Here is a 26,062-nt window from a genome sequence, read left to right on the forward strand (position 1 = left end):
TTGCACATGATTATTGCTCAAGTATTTAACTCATTAGCTATCTCATCAATTTGATCCATAGTATATGGAGTAATAATTTTATTGGGAGAAATTCCAAACACTCCCTTTGCTGCTTTTATTCCTTTGAGTATTAATGATCCTACAGCCTCAGGATACCTAGTAAGAATAGTGTTAGGAGAATAAGATAAATGTAACCACAATAATGGACCTTCTTGCCAAAATACTCCTGTAGGAATATTTTTTATTGGTAGTACAATAAATAATAAAGGCAAACTTATATCAATTCTATCCAAATGCATATTTTCCATATATGTTTCAATGCTTTTTAATGCCTGATGGACCTTTTAGGATATCAAATAAAGGTTCCAACTCTTCTGTTTGTATGCCTAGATAAGGCCTTATCCAATTTATGTCTCCTAATAACTTTTGAAAGTCATTAAGTGATTTGTGTTGATCTACTCGTACTTGAATTTTTGGTGGAGAGATCATGGTTGAAGATAATAGAACTTCTAAATAATTATTTGGAAAATTTAATTGTACTTTATCTATTGCTATCTCAAGATTATAATTTTTAATAAGTCTCTAAGTGTGGCATATCATTGTAGCAATTTGTTTTTATCTTTGTGTGCTAATGATACATCATCCATATAGTGAAATATTTGTAGTTCAGGATTTTGATTCTAAGTGGCTGGATTACTTTGTTAACATAAATTTGACACATAGTTGGGCTGTTAGCCATCCCTTGAGGGAGTACTTTCCATTTATCCCTCTGATCAGGACCTTCATGATTTAGTGCAGGGAATGTAAATGCAAAACGTGGACTATCCTCAGGATGAATTGGAATTGAAAAAAAAAACAATCTTTAATATCTAAAACTAAAACGTTCCAGGTTGTTGGCAAAGCAGACAATTAGGGAATCCCTGAGTGAGCAGGTCCCATAATACTCATCTCATTATTACTGGCTCTTAAATCTTGCAATAATCTTGCAAATTTACTAGATTTCTTTTTGATGACAAAAATGGGAGTATTATGGGGAGATATGGAAGGTTATATATGTTCCTTCGCTAATTGTTGTTTGACAAGGTCATGGGGTGCTTGTATCTTTTCTTTAGTCAGGGGCCACTGAAAAACACACACTGGTCTTTCTGATTTCCAAGTAATTTTTATTGTCTCAGTGACCCCTCCTGAAAATCCAACCCATGTCTGTCTGTTCCTTGATCTATTTGTATTGGTGCTGCTATACCTTGTTCTTGTTCTCCTAATCTTTTTCCTTTCCTAAAATCTTGTCTAGCCATAATAGTGGACACATTTGAATTGATGTTATTTGTTAATGCTAGTCCTAATTGATCTAGGACATCTCGTCCCCATAAATTTACGGGAAGATGATCCAATACATATGGCTGTACATTTCCTTCACATACTTCAGGATTCTTCCAATCTAATACCATTGCACTTCTATGCAGATTAGTCACCACTCCTAGGCCTCGAAGTGTTTGAGTGGCTTGTTGTAATGGCCAATGTTTTGACCATTCTTGATGAGAGATGATTCTAAGGTCTGCACCTGTATCCATTAGCCCATTAAATTCATATCCTTGGATATTTAGTTTTACCATGGGGCGAGAATCTGAATTTAAAGAAAGCATAGCCCAATCTACACCTGTGGAGCATAATCCCCTGGAACCTCTTTCTACAGTATGACTGGAAAATTTATCATGTAGGCTGGGTATTTTTAACAACTGTGCTATTCTATCTCCTGGTGAAATTACTGATATACCCTTTGGAGAACTAGCTATAATTTTTATTTCACCTTCATAATCGGGATCAATTACCCAGGACTTATCATAAGTCCTTTTAGAGTAGAATAACTGCATCCCAATAATAAGCCTACTTTTCCTTTGGTAAGAGGCCCTTTTATCGATGTGGGAATGATTTGAACTCCTATCTCTGGAGTTAGTACTGTTCTGGCAGAGGCACAGATGTCCAATCCTGCACTTCCTCTGGTTTGTCTAGTGAGGGATCTAATGGATAATGTGTCCTGGGCACTACCCTGATTGTGTTGCTGGGTTCCTCCAGTGCCCCGTATATTTGTGGTTGTGGGCCCTGGAGCATCGGGCCCCCCAGTCCATTTTTTGGCAATGGAGCTCGATGTCTTTCTCCATGATATCGTGAATAGACACCTGGTCCTTTTTCGTATTTTGATATTGGAGTACCCTCTATGGTGGTTTGAGAACAGCATAGCCCAATGTCTCCCTCTACAGCATTGTGGGCAAATACCCAGTATTCTACTCCTTTTATACCTAGTTTTGTTAAACCCTCCTCCTATGGGGCAATTCCTTTTAAAATGTCCTGTTTGTTCACAATTATAGCATGTTTACGGCCTGGCATCTAAAGCCTGTTGTACTGCAGCTGCTATGACTTGCCCTTGTTCATTAATGTCTCTACATAACTTAACATATGTGTTTAAATCTTCATGTTTTCATGGTCTAATGACTTCTATGCACCAACGATTACTTGCTCATAAGCCGGTTGTTTTATTAATGACATTATTTGTTCTGTATTCCCCAAAACTCTGGTAGCTCTTTGAATAAGCCTATCTACAAATTCAGCATAAGGTTCATTAGTCCTTGTATTACTTTAGATAATTGACCTTATAAACCTCCATGTCCTTGTAAAGTCTTCCATGCTCTAACCGCATCTACAGCAATTTGTAAGTATATGGCAGGATCATATGCAATTTGTTGCTGCTGACCCTCATAAGGTCCCTTTCCTAATAGCATATCTAGATTTTTTGGAGGATATCCTGCTGCTGCATTTTTCCTAGCCGTCTCCTTGCAAAATTCCTCATTGGCAACCTTCCATAACAGATATTGTCCTCCATTTAGCACAGCTTTACACATACTAGTCCAATCTGCTGGCATCATGTTCAAGTTGGTAATGGATTCGACCATGCTTACAGTGAAGGGTGCTTGAGGACCATAGGTTGTTACAGCCTCTTTTAGCTGCTTCACTGTTTTGAAATCTAAAGCACAGTGAATTTGCTGCCCTCCTACCTGCTCAAATACAAGGCATGTTAATATTTGAGATCCTGTCTCAGGATCCCATCTATCAACTGCGGGTGTTGGGGGCCTCCCAGCATATGGATGTGGCCTTGTTGATTGGACACTTATGCCTTCTGGTGATAAAAAGGTGTTAGTAGCAGTCTCCTGTTGTAACTTTTCTCCTGATGGCTTCTTCTGCTCTAAACTTTCTTCCTCTGTCTGACTAGCTCGATAGACCCTTCTCTTTTAGTTGATTTTTTTCCTCTGTCTGACTAGCTCGAGAGACCTTCTCTTTTACTTGAATCAAAATGTCTTCTTCCTCTACCATTGTCTGAACTGAAGGCTTTGGAGTAAGCAAACAAGATACCAACGTCCACAATGACAATGTACCAACTGGCAGAGTCCCTGGGCTTTTCTTTTCTATTCTTTTTAAATCTTCACCATGATGGTTCCATTGTGATATATTTAACAACTCCTCCTTAAAAAGCCATATGCTACATTTTTGTGTTGTATCAACGTGTGTCCTGACTGTTCTTGATTTTACTGAGATGCCCCCTTCCTCTAACAATTTACTTAACATTCTTTCGGGTTTTTTTTTGTTTTTTTTTACTAATTTCTGATCCCATATTTCTACTATAACTAAAACACAACCCAACAAGATAACACCAAACAAAACTGAAACAGAATGAAACAAAAAAAGGAACAAAAAATCATTATATCAGCTTTTCTATCCTCCTGAAATGTACTTCTCCCTATCTGCTCCTCAGATGCAAATAGTTTTTCCTCATATATGAGTGGTTTTTCTTCCAACTCACCCATCTCCAGGGACAGGCAACTTAAAACAAAAGCAAAACAAAATGAAAGAAGAATCTTAAAATGGGTACACATCCTCTCGCCCTGCCCTCAGGGGCAAGCAGTTTATCTTGTCACTTACCCTCATTCATTCCCCGTGCAGGCCACCAAATGCTGCAGACTGGCTGGGCACAATTCATGAGCCACTTGTCAAGCAGAAATGTTCTTTATTTTTAGAACACACACACCACACCACAGAAGCTCTTCAGGATTTTCCTCAGAGCCCAACTGCCACCACCAGCTTCCTGCGAGTGAGTCTCTCAACCCCCACTCCTCTCGCTCTTGAGGCCGATTGGATGTGCCATGTGGGTGGAGCCAAAAGAGTCCCTCAATGAGCAGCTCCATGGTCTGAAAGGGCAGGGAAACAGCCCATTGAGCATCACCACAGAGGAGCCAATCAGCTGGCAGCTGGAAGTTTGCTGGGGCCACTGTGAGCCAATCAGCTGGAAGTTTGCTATGGCCCCTTCAGCTGTGGCTCTCAACACTTCATGTTAGTTTTTAACACTGAGAATTGCATGCCTGACTTTTACATAAAAATATCTAAAAACATGTATCCGTAACTTAAGAGCCAGGTGCAAGGAAAACATTACTATCTAATACTATATAATGTCAAGGCGGACAAAATGTACTTTATGAGTATACATTTTAATGAATTTTGAAAAATGAAATGTATTTGAAATGTATTCTACTTTGGGGGAAAAAAGAAGAAACCATCATCAAAAATGAAATAGAACAGGTGTCATGGAGTGAATATTTGTTAATCCTTGTTTTCCATAATGCACAATACTTATAAACATGTAAGACTAGTTTCACTTGTTAAAGGCAAACATTGTTTGAATATACTTACATTTATATTTCTTTCATGACATGCAGTTCACACATAAACAAAAGTAGATAAATAAAAATACATTTCATATAATTTAACAAATAAATCAATATTGGGAAGAAAATACAAAAGAGTATATTTTATGTGTGAACAGATGCCATTGCTGAAATCATTATTTTTTCAATTTCAAAATTTATGTTTGTTAAAGACAATTTTCCAGAGTTGTTGCTTTATGCATAATAAGTATCATTCAAGTGATGTCTGCACAGGTGCTCATGTCCACACAAACACACACCACACACACACGCACACACACACGCACACACACACACACACACAAACACACACACATACATTTAAAGTATAAAAGAGTATTTTGGTTATTGGGATTTTAATGGATTTTTGACTCTTTATTTTCTTTTGTAACTAAGTCTCTTTTTGCAAACCAGAGAACAGAATCAACCTCAGGATCTAGTCCTCTAGGCATCTAGGCCAAGTCTTGAGATCTTTAGGAGAATGGTACAATGTAGCAGTGATCTACCTCATGTTTTAAATATAGCTCTTGCTGCTTATCCACTGAGACTTATTTTTAAATGTATAAGATTTCTTTTCTTCTTATCCCTCTTCCACTCCCAACCTGGGGGTAGGAAACAGGAATACCCATTTCCTTTCTAGAATAACTTATCCATCTTTGAGCACATGCTCACCACAAAAATCAAATAATTCAGACTTTAGGGATCAGGCAAAAGATCTAAGAAATTACTATACCCCAAATTAACAAGAGAATCACCCACCCACCCCCCCACACACACAAACACACACGGGGAACATCTGGAATGAATCACTTCTTTAAAAACCTTCTCTTGGTCTGGGGTTGTAGTTCAGTGTTGGAGTGCTTGCCTTGTATGCATGAGGCACCAGGTTCAATCCTCAGCACTGCATAAAAATAAATCAATAAAATAAAAGTATTCTGTCCATCTAACTAAAAAAGTCTAAAAAATCCACCAAACTCTCTGTTTTCCCTGATGGGCAGCATCAGAGCATCTTGGACAGTAGTCCCTGTGCTTCTCCTTTGATAATAAGCAATAAAACTTGTTTTTCCTTTTTCACAAAACCATGAGCTTGTTATTGAATTGGCCTTGGGGACAAAGAACAAGCTTTCAGTAACAATACTACCAGGTGCTAGCAGCAGGAGTTATAAATTCTGAAAGGTAACCACTTGTCCTCACTTCACATTAGGGAACAGCAAATAGTCCAGTCCTTAAGGGGAAGATCCGAGACCTACTTGATCTACAAAGGATAAACTTACCCATACAATATGCAAGCTGCTTAGTCAGTTTTTTTTTCTCATCACTGTGACCAAGATACTGAACAAAAACATTTAAGAAGAGAAAAAGTTAATTCTGACTCACAATATCAGAGGTCTCAGTCCACAGAGAACCAACTCCATTGCTGTGAGTCCAAGATGAGGGAGAACATCATGGAGGATTGGCATGAAGAAGGAAAGATGGTCCCCTCATTGCAAAAAGAAATCAGAAGGCAGGAAATGAGACAATTAAAACCACTATTCTTCCATGATACATGTTGCCATGAAAACTCTGTTGTGCTTTAGTCAGGAAAGGAAGCGAGAACAGAGCATGATGAATAAACAGAGCATCACTCGTAATTTCAGTGAACATTTTTGAGATGGACCCAGGATATCTTGCCACCATTTTGTCACACATCTGTAAACTGCAGGATTCCAAAGACTTTAGCCATACTTTCTGCTCCACATTCTACAGGTGGGTGCAATGCCACTGTGCCTCTTCTCATGGCTGAGGTGGGTGCTGGTCACTGATGTCTGGAATCTAAGCATATGAGAAATTCAGTTAGCATGCACAGTAGATGTGCAGATGGTGAAGTCCTGGCAGGAACACCAGAGTGCCAAGGCTCAGCACAAAGAAAGACAAGAATTCCCTAGATACTGATGCATACTGATGCATTGCCTGTGGCAATGGAAGGTACCAAAGACGAATATCACATAGGAAGAATAGTGCCTTGTAAGATTCAGGAGGTCTTCTGTTAAACTGAAGGTCAGCAACCTCATCCTCTGTGCTGGAGACTTGAGCTTTCTACTTCACTCCTGGTAATGACAGCAACCAGGTTTGAAGGAGAAGCATGAAGTTCCAATTAATCACATCAACAAAAAATCCAAGAGTGTAAGGCAAAAAAAGAGGAATGCTTGTTTAGGCAAAGAGAAATTATTAATGGCTGGTGAGCACATGCTTCACATAGAGGACTCAGGATTGCTCCAAACATGGATGCAGAATTTGCACCAGAAAAGTGCCTTATTACAGTTCCCACATACCCCAGAAAAATGCCAGGCTCCAGGTATCCAGAAATCTGAGAGCTTTCTGCCCAGGTGACCTAGGGTATAGATATTAAACACCATTCTCACGTGACGTAACTATATAGAACCATGCTTAAGATTTGGTGAGTTAGAATAAATGAATAAGAATTGTGCAAAAACTCTCAATTTAATTGTTTGTCAAAGTAACAGTTTTTTTTTATTCAGAAACCAAGCCAAGGAGAACCTGAATGCACTATAGCCTTGGCTCATGAGCAGGAAAGGGCTCACAGCTGGGAAACACCCAGTCAATACGGCAGCCGTGCTCACCAAAAACCAGTTGGGATTATAAACAACAGTCAAGCAACTTTGATAGATACAGGAAACTGTGTAAAATACACAAAGGTGCTCACCAGGAGGAGGATGGTTTGGGAGGCTCTGGACTCAGGGGAGGACCTGAGGGAGCTGGTCTTGTGAATGTGCTGCATTCTCTGCTTGTGCCTGTGCAGGATGAGCACCATGGAGCTGCTGGCCCAGAGCATGAGCCCCACACACAGGGCATCAGGGAAGGTTAGCAATGCTGCAAAGAGTGAGTCTGTGGTTATATTATGACTAACACCAGAACAGTATCCTTAATCTTTTTGATTGATGATGGTTTTGTTTCTCTTGTTTCTATTTGTGTACATAAGAATAATGACATTTATAAGCATGTACAGGATACAGCTCAGGAACATGGAGAAACCAATGTACCTGGGAGCTTTCACTTTCAGCCCTGCCCACCTGGAGTCCCAGGAGCTGATGGTGATGGCCCAGGAGACACTCAGAAGGCACATGGTAACAATGGACACACCCCTGCCCACCCTGTGAAGATAGAATAGTAGTTTGCATCCAAAATCACTAAGTGAAAATCCCAGACTAAATGCTGCCACTATCTGGGGAACTCCTCTACACAGGAGAGTTAACAAGTTGGCCACAATCAAGTGCTGAAGAATCAAGTCTGTGTGTCTTACCCTGCACCCAGTGAAGTCAAGGACCAGGTAATGGAGGAGAAGAGAGGAATTTCCCAGAGCTCCAACCACAGTCTGTGCCAGGAAGATGATGCCTACAGCCACATCACTGGCTGCCATCCTGCCAGTTTTCTGCTGTCCCATCCAGAGGGTCCTGCAGGAGAAGAGGAGGCTTGGGCTGCATGTGTCCTCTCAACTAAAATCCAGTATTGCCCACTCTCCAGAACCCAAAGTAAATGTGAAAATTTACTTTGAGTTCTTTATTCTATTAGGTTTATTGAATTTTGTTCAAACAGTTAAAAGCATCAATTGTGCATAAATTCCTGGTATGAAGGTCATATACATCATGACTTCTTGAATCTTCACAACATGAGGCAGGCACTGAGCGCTTTGCATAACAATCCAGAGCAGAGGAATTGCAGAGGTCCAGTGTCTGTTGAATTGTACAGCCTGAATAGGAACAAAGTGCTCTTGAACCTGGCTGAGCTGTAACAGAGACTCTACAGTGAAACACCAAGGATTCCTATGCTAGTGAGTGAGATTCTTTAAATAATTCTACTGTATGTTTAGTGTTCTATTTTAAAATTCCTATTATCTTCTAAACTGCTGGTATTTTAAGTTTTCATTGTAACATGTTTTTATTTTCTGGAAAGAATTACTCTATAAATCAATATCACTTATGAAGGTACACTGAGTCATTTTATTAATGCAGATGCACCACGGGAAAGGTGCCTGCTCTATTATAATTTCTTTGGTGCATTCACATTAATAAAAGGTGAAAAGGTTTACCATACATCTCTAAACACTCCACAATAAAATTTCTACACCAGGTTGTGTACTTGATACAACAAGAAGAATATTTTCCAAGAGGTGAAAACAAGATGATATATGGATAACAGGTGGATGTTGGAAACCCATAATCATTTTGCTGACCTATACTCATGAATTCCTTAGCACTTCAAGAGGAAAATAACCTTATCAAAATCTCAAATCACGTGGTTTTAGGATTGGTACAAAGGCCGTCTTCATCTGTTTTTTTTTTTTCCCAGAATTAGAGAAAAATTTCTGCTCAAGAAGTTACCATAAGATCACTTTCTACACAAGGCAAGAGGATATCTGTAAATTTGTCTTACTCTAAATAATAAACATGTAGAGACTACAGGTACACCTCTAGAAATCATGAAGATTCAGTGTAGAACTCCTATAATGGAGAGGAAGCACCTGACTGGCTTTAAAACAACCTCCACATGCACTTTAACAAATCAGTAGAGTCTAGTTCAGCAGTGACCATCAGTGAGGATTACTTTTGTTCAACTAGGAGCCATAAGGGATTGGTGCAGGACCAGCCCAGTGCTCTTCACTGCCTGAGCCCACTCCTCAGGAATTTCTCAGCTTTCTCTGTGTGATTTTCACACTCAACCAGGTTCCATCCACAACCCCTTTTTCTGATGTGAATATTTACCCAAACTCTTGAAATGGGTCTTCCCTCCTCACAGAGGCTCCACTCAGACTGACCTTTCCTCACTCAGCAGGTTCTTTCTCTTCACCAGGATATGATCTCAGTGCAGAGACTTCTGTGACCAGGACATGTGCTGCAGAGATGTGGACAGCTCCTGAGATATAGGTCTGTGACGCTGTGACCTCACCTTTCCTCGGACCAGTAATTATCACTGTGCCTGTAGCAGCAATGGGTTGCAGAGGACAGCAAACTGTCTTGCCAGGTGACACTTACCAAAAAACAATTATAAGTTTCTTCCTAGAACCTCTTAAGGAGATTTTGGAGTGTTTGGAGAGGATCCTAATTATTTATGGTCTTTAGAAGAAGATCCTCACCTACAGAGGGGTCAGTAAGTTCTGTGGTCTGACATGTGAAGGCCTGGCAGTGAGCTATGCCATCCTATGGCATTCCTTGATTCCAAAAATCCAATTTCCTTCTATTCATCATTTGCCCATGTGGAATCATCCTTTAAGCTATTAGTGGAGAAATGGAAAGATGAAATAACCAGAGAGAATATCAAAACAGACAGAAGTAAAAGGAAAATGTGATACCAAGCATTCAACTGGAAATTCAGTGGACTCATCTGTGTAAACTTGAGTCAACCAATCTATACTTGCTTGTAAAATTCAATTGTAATTCATATAAAAATTTATAGGGAAATACACTCTATCTACATTGATCCTATTAGTGATAGGAGGGAGAAAAATACTCATATAAGAAATGGAGAATGCTGTACAAGGTCCCTTACCAGTGTGGCATCAGATGGTTTGAGAGGTCAGATCTACCACTTCTGTAACTACTAGATTCACCCCTGCTACAAACATTAATTCCAGAGCAACCAAGTGTTCACCCTTTCTATTGTTTCTATTTTCTCCAAATCTGCAAGAATTTATTTCAATAAATAGATTTGAAAATATCTGTTGTCTTTCCCATTCAGGTCCAGACTCGTGGTAGTAGGGTGCAGTGGGTTGGGCAGTGAGTGCACAGGTGTGAGGAGGAGGCATGAGAAAGACGACACAGGGGCAGGGCATAAAGAGAAGGTGATCCAGTGGTTCCTGGGGAGGTGAGGAAGAGAAGGGGAGGTGGGTGGGAGGGAAAGGTGGTGAAATGCAGAAGGAGTCAGCACACAGCTGGGCTTAAGCACACAGGAGCAAAGTGCTACTGGATGAGGACACAGAGCCCCTTTGACACTGCAGACATGGGCTGCATATACTTATTTTGGTTTAGATATGCGTTGCCCCATGGAAGCTCATGTGTGAGTTATTACAGGAATATTCAGGGGTGGAATGGTTGGGTTTTGAGTGCCTTAACCTAATCAGTGTATTGATCCCCTAACAGGAACTACCTGGGTGGTAACTGTGGGCAGGCAGGGTGAGGCAGGCAGGGGTGGTTTCTGGGGCATGTCTTGGGGCTTTTTTTGTCTCTGTTGAGAAATAGTTTCAGGGTCTCTCTCTCTCTCTCTCTCTCTCTCTCTCTCTCTCTCTCTCTCTCCTTTTTGATTTTTCTGACCTTCTTTCCTCCTCTGCAGACTTACATCATGAAATGCTACCGCATCTTGGGTCCAGAGCAACTAAGTTGGCCATCTATGGACTGAGACTGGTGAAACCATGAGCCCAATAAATTTGTCTCCTCTAAAGTAATCTTTCTCAGGTCTTTTCATCACATCAGTTATGGTGGTTTGGATGTGTGGTATCCTCCAAAAGCTCATGGTTGAGACAATGCAAATTTAGAAGAGAGATTGATTATGAAAGACTTAGCCCAATCAGTGACTTAATTTCCTTATGGGTTAATTGAGAGGTAACTCAAGGTAAGTAGGGTGTGGGTCATTGGGGGCTTGCCTTTGGGGTATAAAATGGAGGAGGATGGGTTTGGCAGAGACGGTTTGAGGTTGAATTGGGAATTCAGGATTTCTTCTTTATCTTACAAATGGAGTCTCTCTTTACTTCCCAATCATCATACGAGCAGCTTCCTTCTTCCACAGTCTTCCACCACGTTGTTCAGACTCACCTCCAGCCCCAAAGTAAGGAGCTGGCTGTCCAGGGCAGAGACATCTGAAACAATTAGAGCTGACATCATGTTTTTTCTTAATATTGTTCTTGTCAAGTCTTTAGTCACAATAGCAAAAAGGCTGAATAAAATAGCAGTAAAATCCTTGTCTAAAATGGTTTTCTTGGGAATAAAGGGGATCCTGGGGATGGGGTGTGAGTGAGAACAATACTAACGGTAGGTGTTTGGCAACGTTAGAAGATGTAAGATCTCTGAGCTTTTAGTAAACAGGATTGAGGGTGGGCTTGCTGTCCTGGACTTAAGTAGAGGCTATAAACAGAGTGGCTGTAAAGGAGGCAGAGACTGGGGAGAGACAGTGGGTCTTAGAGACAAGTTAGACACAGGGCATTGAGGGAGCTGGAAGGGCATGCGTTGGGAGAACTAGGAAGGCTAGGAGAACCACAAATAGCAAAGACCTCCTTCAAAGGCAGACTCTTCTAGTGTTCAAGGCTAAGTGTGAAGAGATGTTGCTCCGCCCATGTGGCATAGCTGAAGGACAAGAAGAGACACCAGAGAAACCAAGGGTCATGTCCTAACTGACCCCACACATATGTTGAACACAGAGCTCTGTCCCCAGGAGAAAGATGGAGGAGGATGGGGTTGGAAGAGGTGGGTTTGAGGTTGAATTGGGAGTTGAGGTTCCTGAGGTGAGTTCAGGATTAAGGAACTCTGCCCTTATTTTCTGCTCCAGTGACCAAACTTCAAGCCTCTCAACATCTCAGTGTTCAATGATGACAGTTAGAGCATTTGCCCTGTCACCACCTCTCTGGTCAGCTGTTCCTTATCTGCCCTCTTTCTGGTCTGTGGTGGGTTCTGGGTCTGCCCTTCCATCTTCCTCCTTTGCCTCTATTTCTATCTTTGTCTCTATTTCTATCTTTGCCTCTATTTCTATCTTGTATATTAATGACTCAGGATATTTCTACCCCTGCATTTAATACATTGGAGTTTTAAAGTTTTTCATGTTGATATAATTGGGAGGACCTGGCCAGAAGAAGGTCAGTTCCCATTCTTGATCAGCTGATTATGTACTTTTTCAAACCACCTCACACACTGCCTACTGTGCACCTGACACAATTCCCTGAGGGCCTGGTCCAGACAGGGAGAGTCCCTGAATGCCAGATCCCATGGAGTTGTTCAAATCAGTCAGTGCCCATTGCCCTGGGACCCCCACCCTGGTTACCCTATTCAAGCCATCCCCATCTTACTGTTACCAGGTCTCTAGAAACAGCTCCTCTGTGGTCCCCCCACTTCCTCTCCATGGCTGCAGTAAATAGAGAGGAATAGGTTATTCTTCCATCCAGATGTCAGGGGCTTGCATCTTTCCTTTATCTTTGAATCAAATAGATGATAGGTACCTCCTCCCCTTTTCTATAGTCCCTGGTGAACATTGGGTTTCCAGCACCATTTCCTACCCCTGCCCATTGGTGACATCAGCCCATGGTCATCTTTCCTTTTTCTCCTTTGTTCCTTTGACTATTAATCTCTTTACCCCAGACTCAAATGTCTCTCACTCAATTTCTTTGCACATCCTTTTTTATTGTGCCCCCAAACACCTGGAGCACATAGGAGACAAATCACCTCTTAACCCTGTGTGCACTTCACCCACTGCCGTCTCTCCCTATCCCACTGTTTACACCACCTGGCCCCACCCTCTGCACCTCAGGTGAGCACGGGACTTCCACTTCCTGCACTCTCCCATCTGTCACCATGTCACCACTCTCAGAAATGGCCCCACACTTCAAATTACTTACCACACCACCCACATTGATAGCAGTCATCATCTGGTAAATGCTGTGTATGTAGAATATTTCCCTGCTGTGGGGCAGTGGGATTGGGTGGAATATAAAGAAAGAATGTGACCACCCTTTCCCTGGCACTCACTGGCTGATATGCATAGTTTCACACATGTGCAGAGTTACTGAGCTGCACACACACCACCTGCCATGGGAAGGACCAACATGTGAAACTGGGTGTGTGTGTGTGACACTTGTCTACTGTTTGCTTGTGGGTTCCAGGGCTCCACTTCATGTTTTGAGTAGAAGCCTGCTGCTCTGCCACTGTGGCTCATTTTATTACTGACACCTCCCCGTCCTTCCTCTTCTCCCTGTTCCCTTCCGTAACCATGGGGGAAGCAAGGTGAACCTTCTGCACATCCTAAGAACAGTTATGTTCCCCAGCTCATGGGGACAGGAATGAGGGAATCTAGACTCTGGGGATACAGTGGAGAACTAAGCAATGGCTGTCCTTAAGGCCACAAATGACCATGACTCCTGACGGCACAATTGGATTGTTGCCTTGTGTCTCCTCTTTAAAAGCTCAAGGTTTTCCTGGCAGTGAGACTCACAGCCTCTGGGGCAGAAGCCTTCTGCATTTCTCTTTTACCTGCAAGGCATACGTTTTTTCTTGCTCTTGTCAAAACTTTGTCCTCGTTATTGAATTGGAATCAGTGATAAGAATAGGATCAAGCTCTTAATATCAGTTGCACATGAAAGTGAGATTGGGGAATGAGGGTGTGAAGGCAAATAATTGAGTCCCTAGAGTATGTGAGAATGAACTACAGTCTTACATATTGATCTGAGTGTGGAAATGGATTCGCTTTTGTGTTGTCCACCATATGGCTCTATTCCATGATACATGAATGGAGTGCACACTGAAGAATTAGTCTAACATGGTGATGTTGGCAGGCCAAGGAGATAAATGTGCAATCCAGATGAAATGGAAATTTGAAAATGTGTGTAATGGACTCACAGGATAGAGTCACTGCTTCATTAAAACTTCCTCTGCCCCTTTCTGCCTCCTCCAAGTGGTGTTCATACTCACATGATTCTTCTACTGCCTGAGTCCTGTCAGTGATGAAAAAATGCAGATTTCCAGGGAAACATGCTCACTTTGCTGTAAGAGAGCCATCAGGAGAGACAAGGAGGTGGACTGAAGTGGAGAATCAGCCTTACCTCAGTGAGGTCAGGCCTTTGCCTTTAAGCTACCAGGCAGTGGTCTCCAGGCCCTTGATCTCTCATTCCTGAGAGGAGGGGCTGTGTTTGCTTGGTCCTTGGCCACCAGACACTCTCAGGATGTGTTCTGTGCTGAGTTTGTAGCCATGTGGTAAATGCCAGCCTCTGGAGTGGCTGAGGCTAAACACAGCCATGTGGACAGCGAGTGACAGGCTCCAGGAGCAGCTCTGGGCACCAAGGCTTGGGTGACCTGCCCTGGTTGACAGAATCCAGAGGTGCTGGGAAGCAGAGCATCTGTGACCCACAGGGAGGAGGATGGGAAGCTCCACACATGAGCCTCCTCTGGACTCTGCCTGTTAGCATCTGCCCTGGGCTGGCTGAAACCTGCCTCACTAACCTGCAATGAATGGAAATCCTGGGCACAAGGGTGTTCTGTGGATGTCATGAGTGCTTCTGGGGAGTTTTGGAGTCAGAGAGCGCTTGAGGGAACCCCCAGACTGACAGATAGGTCAGAGGTGATTGTTGTCTTGTTTCCTGTGTCCCTCAACCTCTCCTTCAGCATAAAACCCTCATGGGCAAATGTACGGTGGACATTGTTTAAGTTTTCAAAACCAAAGGATTGCTTTTGACCATGAAAATTCACCTTTTCCCCTTACTTCCTTAGTTACCTGTCAATACAAATTTCTTTAATTTGCCTGCAAAAGTATGTGTAACGATTCTGAAAACCTTTTAGTGCTGTGGATTGAGGTGGTAGCATCTGCTTGTATGAGACTCAATAAATATGATCCTCTAATGCTGGTGAGTTTGTGAAAGAGTGTCATAAACATCTCTCTTTTAGTGATACACTTCTGATTGGACTACCTACCACCGCTGGGGTAATATTCATAAAGTAATTTTCCTACAATATTTTATATCATAATATTTAAATTAAGTCATATTCAATTATACAAATAAGTCCAGGGCATTCTAAATCATGACATTATATTTTTGCTTTTCCTTTTATCTCATTAGACATCCTTCTCAGATTTCTCCCATTTTACTTATGCAAGTATGTATTTATTTATTTTATCTTCTTCTCTTCTTTCTTTTTTTTTGAGAATCAGAAACTCAAATATCTGAATATTAAGAATTAACAACAATTAGGGTAGAAGAACTCAGGCAAGCCTGGAGTCCAGTGAGACACAAATTCTTGGCACGTCCCTCATAGGTCACCCCTCAACATTTTCTGAAACTTCCATATGAGACCCTATGAGCCTCCAGGGATCATGGAAAAGCAGCATCTTCTCTCAAACTCCTCAACTTACTAACAAGGAACTCATGATTGCCTTAGTAATTAGCAAGTTAGAGAAATGTTTTTGAACAGTGTCCCCAGGCCTGCACTGTCCTTGCCTCTCCAGGTGAAGTGATAATTGCAGCCCTGAGGGGAAGTGAGGTCACAGGAGCACAGACCTTTATCTCAGGGCCCAACTCCCTCCCTGCCTCCATGCTGGGTGTCAGGACCTCACACTGAGCCCAGCATCTTGCAAATAGGTATCATAGTGATTGTTTTCTGTTTGCGTCTCTGAGGCTGAGTGTGTAAGGAGGGAAGTTTGAGGAAGAGAATTTGGGATAGGTATAGATTCAGAGTAGGGAGAGGGATCATTTTTGTGTTATGAGCTTAGTTAGTAACAGGGGTGCTGTCCCTGACCCTGTGTCAACCCAGGATGGCTCCAGATGGAATGTAATAAAGTCCCCACTGAAGTTGACTATTGTTAATAATCCCAGATGTTAATACTGAAATCTGGTTGTGTAGTGCTGAAGCACTGTGGTGGTTAAAGCACCCTGCTGACCATAGTACATCATGAACTAAATTATTGGTATCAATGTAGCTGTGTTTACCATGCTTTCATGCCTACAGTGAAGATGAAGATAAAACCATGAGAATGTCCTAATCCTGAACAGAAATGCAGACCAGCATCCATTTCTGATCCTCTCAGTGGAGATAGAAATTGTATCCCCACAGAATCACCTATGGTGTGTGATGCTCGAGGTGAGAATTCCTCCCCTGATGAACTTGGAATGCACCAGGTAAGGGACATATCTTTATGAGTGTTGGACAGTGGTTGTCAGGACCAAAGGTACTTTGTGTTGTTTCCTCTGGTTTGTTAATGTTCTCACCTTAACTCAAGTCCCTGGCGTGTATTGATTTGTGTTTCAATCCACACAGTGCCCAGGAGTTCCTGGTCTTCATATTCCATGTACATCTTTCTTTTGTCTTTCAAAACTTGCATTTTTATCAGAAGGTTAATAGGTATTGATAAATATAAGATTTTAGCATGGAATTTCTAGGGACTTAATTTTATCCTCTTTTATAAGCAATTAGTATTTCATGTTTCATGGTTTAGGGAAAAAGTATTTTTCAATAATTATTTATTTATTCCATATTATTCTATAGTATTATTATTATATAATTATTTATAAGATTTAATTTTAAATATAAATAAGTATTTATTTATTCTATATATTATTCTATAGTATTCTATAGTATTTTACTATACTTTTGTTCTAGTATAACTTTTGCTTTTATTGGTACATTATAGTTTCACAGTATAGTTGCATCATTTTGACTTAACCATACATGCACGGGATTTAATCAACTCCATATCAGTCCCCAGTGCTTCCTCTTTCTCTCCCCTTCTCCTTCTTTCCATTTGTCTTTGACAACTGTACTGGTTTTCCTTTTATTTATCAATTTTAATTGGCCCTTTATAGATATGCATACAGGTGGAATTCATTGTGGCCTATGTATGCATGGACATAGTGTGATATTGTCAAATTCATTCCCCATTTTCTCTCTACTCTGTCCCTTCTCCCTCCCCCTTAATCTGATTCTCCTGGCCCACCTGTCTTCCCTCATAAGACCCCTTCCCTGATCCCCTTACTTCACACTAGTTTCCACCTATGAGAGAAACCATTCACCCCTTGATTTTCTGAGTCTCTTATTTCACTTAGCATGATGCTCTCGAGTTCCATCCACCTATTGGATATGACATAATTTCATTCATTTTTATGGCTGAGTAAAACTCCATTGTGAATATACACCCCATTTTCTTAATTTCTTCATCTCCTGATGGGCACCTGGTCTGGTCCATAACCTGGCTATGATGAATAGCTCTACACTAAATATTGATATGCCTGCACACTCTAATATGGTCAGTTTTGTTCTTGTGGATAAATACCAAGGAGTGGGATAGCTGGGTCATATGGTGGTGCCATCTCTGATCTTTTGTGAAATCTCCATACTGCTTTCCAGAGTAGTTTTACTGATATATAGTCACACTAACAGTGAGTGAACCTCCTTCCGCACTTACCTGCCACCATTTATTATTGTGTTCTTATGATTGCCATTCTAATTGGTGTGAGATGGAATGTTAGTGTACTTTTGATTTGTATTTCCCTGATTTCCAGATTGTTGAACAATTTTTTTTTCATATATTTGTGTGCCATTTATATTTCTTTTTTTGGGCAATGCCTCTTCATTAACCCATTTATTTTTTTTATTGGTTGTTCAAAGCATTACAAAGCTCTTGACATATCATGTTTCATATATTAGGTTCAAGTTGGTTATGAACTCCCATTTTTACCCCAAATACAGATTGCAGAATCACATCTGTTACACTTCCACATTTTTACATAATGCCCATTGGTAATTGTTGTATTCTGCTACCTTTCCTATCCTCTACTATCCTCCCTCCCCTCCCCTACTTGAGTGAGTTTTTTTTTGTTTGTTTTAATAGCAATTGAATCCAGGGACACTTAGTTTTCAACCTACATCCTCAGCCGATTTTTTGCACTTATTTTGAAATAGGGTCTTGCTAAGTTGCTTAGGACCTTGCCAAATTGCAAAGTTCTGGAATTGAATTCCCAATTCTATTGGTTAACCTTCCAAACTGCTGGGATTACAGACTTGAATCACTGCACCAGGGGATACATGTTTGTTTTGTATTGTGGCATTTTTACTTTTGAAGTTACACATTTTGAATTCTTTATGTATTCTGAATGTTAACCCTCTGTCAGAAGAAAATCTAGCAAAAGTTATCTGCTCTTCTGCAGAATCTCTCATCATGATCTCCACTGATATTAAAAAGCTTTTTCATTTGATGCCATCTCTCTTGGTTTTATTTCTTGAGTAATGGTATCTTGTTAAGAAAGTTGGTGTCTGCAGCAATATGTTGCAATGTTGAATCTATTTCTTGTTCTAGCAGTAGCAAAGGTTTTAGTCTTTCATCCACTTATTTAACTTTAGTTCAGGTTGGAGATAAGGATCTAATTTTATTCTTCTACACATGGTTTTCCATTTTTTCCAGTTCCACATGTTATAAAGACTCTCTTTTCTCCAACATATATTTTGGCAGTCTTGTCAAGTATCAGATGCCTGTGACTCTGTGAGTCAGTCTCTTTGTCTTCTATTTCACTGGACTTCATATCTTTTTGATGCCAATATCTGCTCTTTTTCTCCTATAACTCTATGATATAATTTGAGGTACAGTATTATGATTTCTCTAGCACTAGTCTTGCTCCTGATTGTTTTGGCTCTTCTGGGTCTTTTATTTTTTTGAGGGAATTTTAGGACTGTTTTCCTAGTTACATTGAGAAAGTTTTTTGGTATTTTGATGAAGATTTCAAGGAATAATGTCTTTAAAAATGTAGACATTTTGACAAAATTATTTCTGCCTATCCAAGAATATGGGAGGTCTTTCCATTTCCTAAGGTTCTTTTCAATTTCTTTCTTCAGAATTCTGTACTTTTAATTATAGAGATCATTCACCTCTTTGGTTAGATTTATTCACAAGCATTTTTTCCTTGAGGTTATGTGAATGGGATGGTTTTCCTGATTTCTTTGCCAGCAGTGTCACTGTTAGAACATGGGAAAGCTATTGATTTCTGAACATTGATCTTGTAACCTCCTACTGTGGTGAATTAATTTATCAACTTCACAAATATTCTTGTGGATACTTTAAACATAGGATCATGTCATCACCAAATGATAATTTGACCTCTTCTTTTCCTATTTATATCCCTTTAATTTTATTCTCTTCGATTCTACAGCCAAAATCTCAAGGATCATACAGAATGGAACACCCTTGCCTTGTTCCTGATTTTAGAGCAAATACTTTCAGTTATCTTCCTTTCATGATGGCGTTGCCACTGGAGTGGTCTTTCATGAACTTTATGATATTAAGGTCTTTTTTCTCTATTTTCCCCAGTGTTTTTAACTTGAATGGATGCTGCAATTTGTTCAAGCAACTTTCCTTTTTTTTAAACTTTCTGTTATTTCTTACACAAGTGGAGCACAACGTTACATTTTCTGGTTGTACATGATGTAGAGTCACACATTAATGCAGTCACACCTACAGGTATGTACAATAGGGTAACAATGTCCCCCTTATTCCATCATCTTTCCTCCTCCACCCTGTCCCTTCCCCTCCCTCTTCTTGTCCAATCCAAAGTTTCTCCATTCTTCCCTTGCCACCCCCCATTATGGATCAGCATTCACTTATCAGAGAAAAATTTAGCCTTTGGGTTTTGGGGATTAGCTTATTTAACTTAGCCTGATATTCTTCAACTCCATCTATTTATCTTTAAATGCAATAATTTTATTCTTCTTTAAGGCTGAGTAATACTCCATTGTGTATATATATACCACAGTTTCTTTTTCCATTCATCTAATGAAGGGCATCTGGGTTGGTTATTCAGTTTAGCTATTGTGAATTGAGCTGCTATAAATATTGAGGTGGCTGCATCAATGTAGTATGCTAAATTTAACCATGTCAAAGCCTTTTTCTATTTCTATTGAGATGATCCTATGATTTTGTCCTTAATTTCTTTTTATGGGGGGCATTACATTTATTGATTTGCATATGGTAAAACTTCATGAGTCCCTGGTATAAAACCTACTTGTACATGGTATATTACCTTCTTGAAGTGTTTTTGAAGGAAATTTGCTAATATCTTAGTAAATACTTTTACTTCTCTGTTTATCAGAATTATTGGTCTGTAGATTTTTTCCCTTGGTATTTCTTTGTATGATTTTGCTATTAAGATTATAAATCCTTCATATAACATAAAGTATTCCTCCTTTCTACTTTATGGAATAATTTGAGGTAGTCTTGTGTTAGTTCTTTTTTAAAGATATAATAGAATTCAGTGGAGACTCTATCTGATCCTGGGCTTTTCATTATTGAAAAGAGTTTCATAGCTGATTCAATTTCCTTACTTGATCTTGGTATGTTTATGTTTTCTCTGTCTTCCTGGTTCAATTTGAGCAGGTCATATATGTCTAGAAATTTGTTGATTCTCCATTTTAATAGAGTATAACAGCTGGGTGCCGTGGTGCATGCAAGTAATCCCAGTGACTCAGAGACTGAATCAGGAGAATTGCAAGTTCAGAGTCAGGCCAAGAAACTTAGTGAGGCCCTAAATAAATTAGTAAGACTGTCTCAAAATTTAAAAAATAAAAATTGCTGTGGAGGGCTGTGGAGAGAGAGAGGGAGAAGGAGAGACAGAAATAGAGGGAGAGGGAGAGGGAGAGAGAGAATGAATCAATATTCAATTAGTTTCTAATCATCCTCTGTAATCCAGAATTGTCTGTGGTGATAGTTCCTTTTGCATCTCTTATTTTGTTGATTTGGGTTTTCTTTTTATTTTAGTCAGATGGCAAAAGGTTTGTAAATCTTTCCAAAGAGTCATCTCTTCTTTGTTCTATTAATCATTCATATTGCTTTTCTTCCTTTATTCTTTTTTGATACCAGGGATTGAACCCAAGGACCCTTAACCCTTGAGCCACACCCCCAGCTCTTTATTTTTTGTTTTTATTTTTAAATCTAGAGACAGGGTCTCGCTGAGTTGCTTAAGGCCTAGCTATGTTGCTGAGGCTGTCTTTGAACTTGGGATCCTCCTGTCTCAGCCTCCTGGGCTCTTGGAATTTCAGGTTTACATTACCATACTCTGCTGTATTGCTTGTTTAATCCTAAATTTTATTAATTTTGGTTCTGATGTTTATAATTTGAATGGTTTGAATTCTGATAATTTCATATAAGATTGTTCTTTCTATTCTAGGTCTTGATGTTTAGCATTTGAGATATTTCTGATAATTTTTAGTGTAGGAATTCAATGCTATGAATTTTCTTCTTAGAACTGCCTCTTAGAACTGTCCTAGGAATTTTAGTGTGTTTTGTCTCTGTTCTCATTTGTTTGTAAAAACTTTTTTATTTCTTTTCTCATTTATTCTATTATTAATCCCTCACTTAAAATATGTTTTTCAATTTCTGTGTATTTTTATGATTTCTATATATCATGTTGTTGATTTGTATTTTCATTGCATTCTGATCTGATTGGATTCACAGGATAACATCACATTTTTTTTGTATTCGTAAGACTTACACAGTGACCTAGAATATGATCTATTTTAGGGAAAAAAAGTGTCCTGAGAGATCTGAATTGAGAACTTCTCATGGGTGTGCTGTCTTTGGGTTACTTCTCTCTGTTTCAACTACAGCATTGGATGTCCATAGGTTGGACCTGGGGCCTACCTTTAGCTGTTTCTACTTGGGGCCTAGTCATTAGTTTGGCCTTTTGTCTCTTTTATTCTTTGTATTAAGGTATAGCTGAAGATTGAGTGTCATTAACTTTTGTGTCATTGACTGAGTTTATTTTAGCAGCAGAGATTCTACCCTGTGAACTCATGGGGTCATTATAGTTTCCATAAAGTCACAGAAAAGGGTAAACGAACAATAAACAACAACCTATGTAAACATTAAACAGCATTAAACTAAATACTTGGTTCCTACTATGCCATTTACTTTGTAAATTGAAATAAAAAACAGAAATGGTAGGGTCAGCAATTTCCAGCAGCAAAAAAAAAATAATAATCATAAAAAGTAACCATGAACTGGATCTGCCATTAATGCAACAAGAGAATGGCATTAATGGTGGAGTCAGGAGTTATATAAACAATTATGCTAAAAGGTGGTAAGAGCAGAGTTAACTAAGAGAAAAGGACATATGATAAGAGGGTAGAAAAGAGTTCATGATATAAAAGATTGAACAGAGAGAATGCAGAGGATATGTATCATGTGATGATTTAAGGGAGGAGGAAAAGGGCTAGGGTTGTAGTCAGTGGAAGAGCACTTGCTTAGCATGTGTGAGGCCCTAGGTTCGATCCTCAGCACCACATACAAATAAGTAAAATAAAGGTCCATCAACAACTAAAAATATTTTTAAAAAAGAAGAATGGAAATTTTAAAGTAACAATGTAAAGTAAGAATGCAAGGGAAAATTGTAGAATTGGCTGTCACAGAAGATAAGAGAGAAAATAAACCATAGAAACAGACAAATGAAAACAATAGAAAACAAACTCAAATTACTCATCAAAACCCCAACCCTCAATAGACAAGGCAAGAAAAGATTTTTAAAATTGATAGACATTTAAAAATGCCACAAGTGAGGGGAAAATAAACAAATATGTGTATGTATATATGTGTATGAACCAGTGAGCACAGCAAAACACATAAAAGAGGACAAAACAAAAGAAAAAAGATAATGAAAAAGTAAGGACTCATTTCCACTGATGGGATCAAAATAGTTCTCTTTTTCAAAATAACTATCAAATATCAGTTTGTACTGCACATGTTGAGTTATGCTTTCTCTCCACTGCTCTCAATTTCCATTGCTTCCTCTAGGTTTTCATCACCTGATTTTTAAAGTTGACTTCTTTAAGAAATCAATCTGGGAATTCCTCCCATTCATATGTACATCTCAATATTTTAACAATGAAAGTTGTACTTGGTGTTAAATACACACACACACACACACACACACACACACACACACACACACACCACACTTCTACCCCAGCCTCCTGAGGAGCTGGTGACTACAGGTCTAAACCTCTGTGCCTCACTACAAAATTTTTAATGAGTCATTTTGTTCACTGGAAGAACAGTTGCAATCATTCAAAGGAATATGTGCTGAGAGAGGGAATGGACTCCAGAGACGTGGCCATGGGACTGATGTTCTTATCACAGACTGCAGTTGGAATCCTGGGAAATTTCTCTCTGCTTTATCATTATTTAGTCCTTTTCTACAATGAGGGCACATTAAGGTCCACTGATTTGATTCTCAGGCACCTGATTATAGTCAACTCTTTGGTCATTCTTGGCAGAGGAATTCCCCAGACAATTGCAGCTTTTGGGTTAAAGTACTTCTTCAGTGATTTTGTATGCCAACTTATATTGTACATGCAGCGAGTGGGCAGGAGTGTGTCCATTTTCATCACCTGCCTCTTGAGCATCTTCCAGAACATCACCATCAGTCCCATGAACTCCTGTTGGAAGGCTCTCAAAGGAAGAGCTCCCAAGTACATTGGCTTCTCCATTTCCCTCTGCTGGATCCTGTACTTAGTGGTGAATTCCATTTTTCCTCTCTATGTGCTTGGCAAATGGAATAGAAAAAACCTGACAAAGAAAAGATATTTGAGGTACTGTCTTTTCATTGGTCTTGACAGCATAACAAACTCATTATATGCAGCATTCTTTGTATTTCCTGAAGTGGTATTGTCCTTGCTCATGATCTGGTCCAGTGGCTCCATGGTTCTTCTTCTGTACAGGCACAAGCAGAGGGTTCAACACATTCACAGCCTCAGAGTTTCCCCCAGATCCTGCCCTGAGTCCAGAGCCACCCAGAGAATCCTTGTCCTGGTGGGCTCCTTTGTGAGTTTCCACACACTCTCCTCCATATTAAATGTTAATGTTGCCCTTCAGTTTAATCCCAGTTGGTGGTTGGTGAACATCAATGCCCTGATCTCCATGTGTTTTCTCACTGTCAGCCCTTTTCTTCTCATGAATCATAACTCCATTTTCCCCAGGCTTTGCTTCTAAGGAATATAAAATTCTTAATTCTGAAATAATTATGTGAATTGTATGTATTGAGACAATGTGCAATTGTTTAGTCATTCTTCATGCTCAAAACATCAATCCAGAAACTATGGAGGAGTCACTTGTCTTTCCATTGTAAACTCCAAAGGGCATTGGTGTACCCAGATGCCTGAATGTGGGAGCTACATATTCTTCATGGAAGGAAGTAAAGCTGATTGTGTTCATGCTGTTGCACAGCAACCTGAAGATTGTCATTGGAATTCATATAGCTGGACACAGATGAAATAAATGAGCCCCAGTCCTTGAAAGTTGGTTTAATCACAATGACTGAACAAGTGGTGTACTCCTGAAAACATTTGATAGAAGAAAATACAGTGGAGAAATGAGTGATGGATAAAGGAGTATAACAATTATCCATGTATTTATCTCAAATGTTCCTATCATGTGTAAAGCTTTTGTTGAAGAGTGAAACCAGATCCAGAAGGTATCTGGGATAGATGTGGAATTAATAGATATGTTTTTTTAAAATAGTATCATTAGTGTGATCAGAGGATGAACATGAAAGAGAGGCCCAGAAAACAGTAGGTAGATGGTGGTGGTCCTGCAGGTTGGAACTGAGTGCACCACACAGAGGAGCAGTGTCATGCAGGCATCCTGCCTTGTGCAGGGTAATGCAGTCCAGTCCAAGATCCCCAATGCAATACAGAACCCATGTACACTACTGAATCCTATAGTAGTTTGGAGGCCCCGGTTAAAAACAATGTGGTTTGGAATCTAGAGCAGCCAATCAAGTCAACACCAGAAGGAACAAGAGGCTTCCAACATCTTACTTACCTTGATCCTATCTCCATTATCCTCAGCTTACAGTCTGAAAAAGCATCCACTGTTCAACTATAGCATTCCTGAAAATCAATATCCTAGCAGGGGCTGAAGGGATCAGTTATGGTGCTGAAAACCAGCAAAAAAAAAACATATCCAGAGAAAATTTTCACTAACTTCTCTGAAATTCATTTCTCATAATTTTTCTCCATTTGACCTGCCTCAGAATTTGATCACTGTGCACACACTCCAACTCTTGGGGCACATGTCAACAATAACCAGCAGCAATTGTTTAATAGTGAAGTGTTTAGAAGGGTGAGAATTTCTGACTGTGTGACAGATGAGAGCGACAGAGGACACAGGGAAATGGGATGACAGAGTTAAGATGGTGGAGCAGAGAGCCTGGAGGGCGGGTTTACAAAGTGCTGGGGAAGAGCAGAAGGTGGAGAGTGAGAAGGCAGCAGGATACCACATGTTGCTCAGGGACTCAAGTCAGTGCTGGGCTTAGGTCACAAAGACAGCCTGTGTGTGAGCAATTTGAGGATACTGGGTTCTGGAGGCGAGGAGGATGACAAGGTGTCCCGTTAACAGAGGGTAAAATGACAATGCATGGTTAAAAGGCAAAAGAAGGTTATAGTTCATTGGAATGTGATAAAGTGTGCTGTGGGGAAAGGAGCAGGAGAGGGGGAGGTCGATCTTGGTGGGCAATGGACTAAGACACATACAGGGTATAAATAAAGAAAGTGGAGCTGGGGGACATGATAGACAAGGGGAGGGAGAAAAGA

The 26,062-nt window shown here is 40.0% G+C and overlaps 1 protein-coding gene and 1 pseudogene across 1 annotated transcript; one reads left to right on the top strand and one right to left on the bottom strand.

Annotated features, from left to right (window-relative positions):
• Positions 1–7,243: 7,243 nt before the first annotated feature.
• Positions 7,244–8,169, bottom strand: LOC101977810 (vomeronasal type-1 receptor 4-like; annotated as a pseudogene).
• Positions 8,170–23,564: 15,395 nt separating this feature from the next.
• LOC101978085 (vomeronasal type-1 receptor 4) lies at positions 23,565–24,461 on the top strand. The gene has a single exon (XM_005341982.2). It carries the CDS (start codon positions 23,565–23,567, stop codon positions 24,459–24,461), a length of 897 nt encoding a protein of 298 aa, XP_005342039.2.
• The last annotated feature ends 1,601 nt before the right edge of the window (positions 24,462–26,062 follow it).

This window comes from Ictidomys tridecemlineatus, chromosome 15 (assembly GCF_052094955.1).
Source record: "Ictidomys tridecemlineatus isolate mIctTri1 chromosome 15, mIctTri1.hap1, whole genome shotgun sequence".
NCBI classification, from domain to species: Eukaryota; Metazoa; Chordata; class Mammalia; order Rodentia; family Sciuridae; genus Ictidomys; species Ictidomys tridecemlineatus.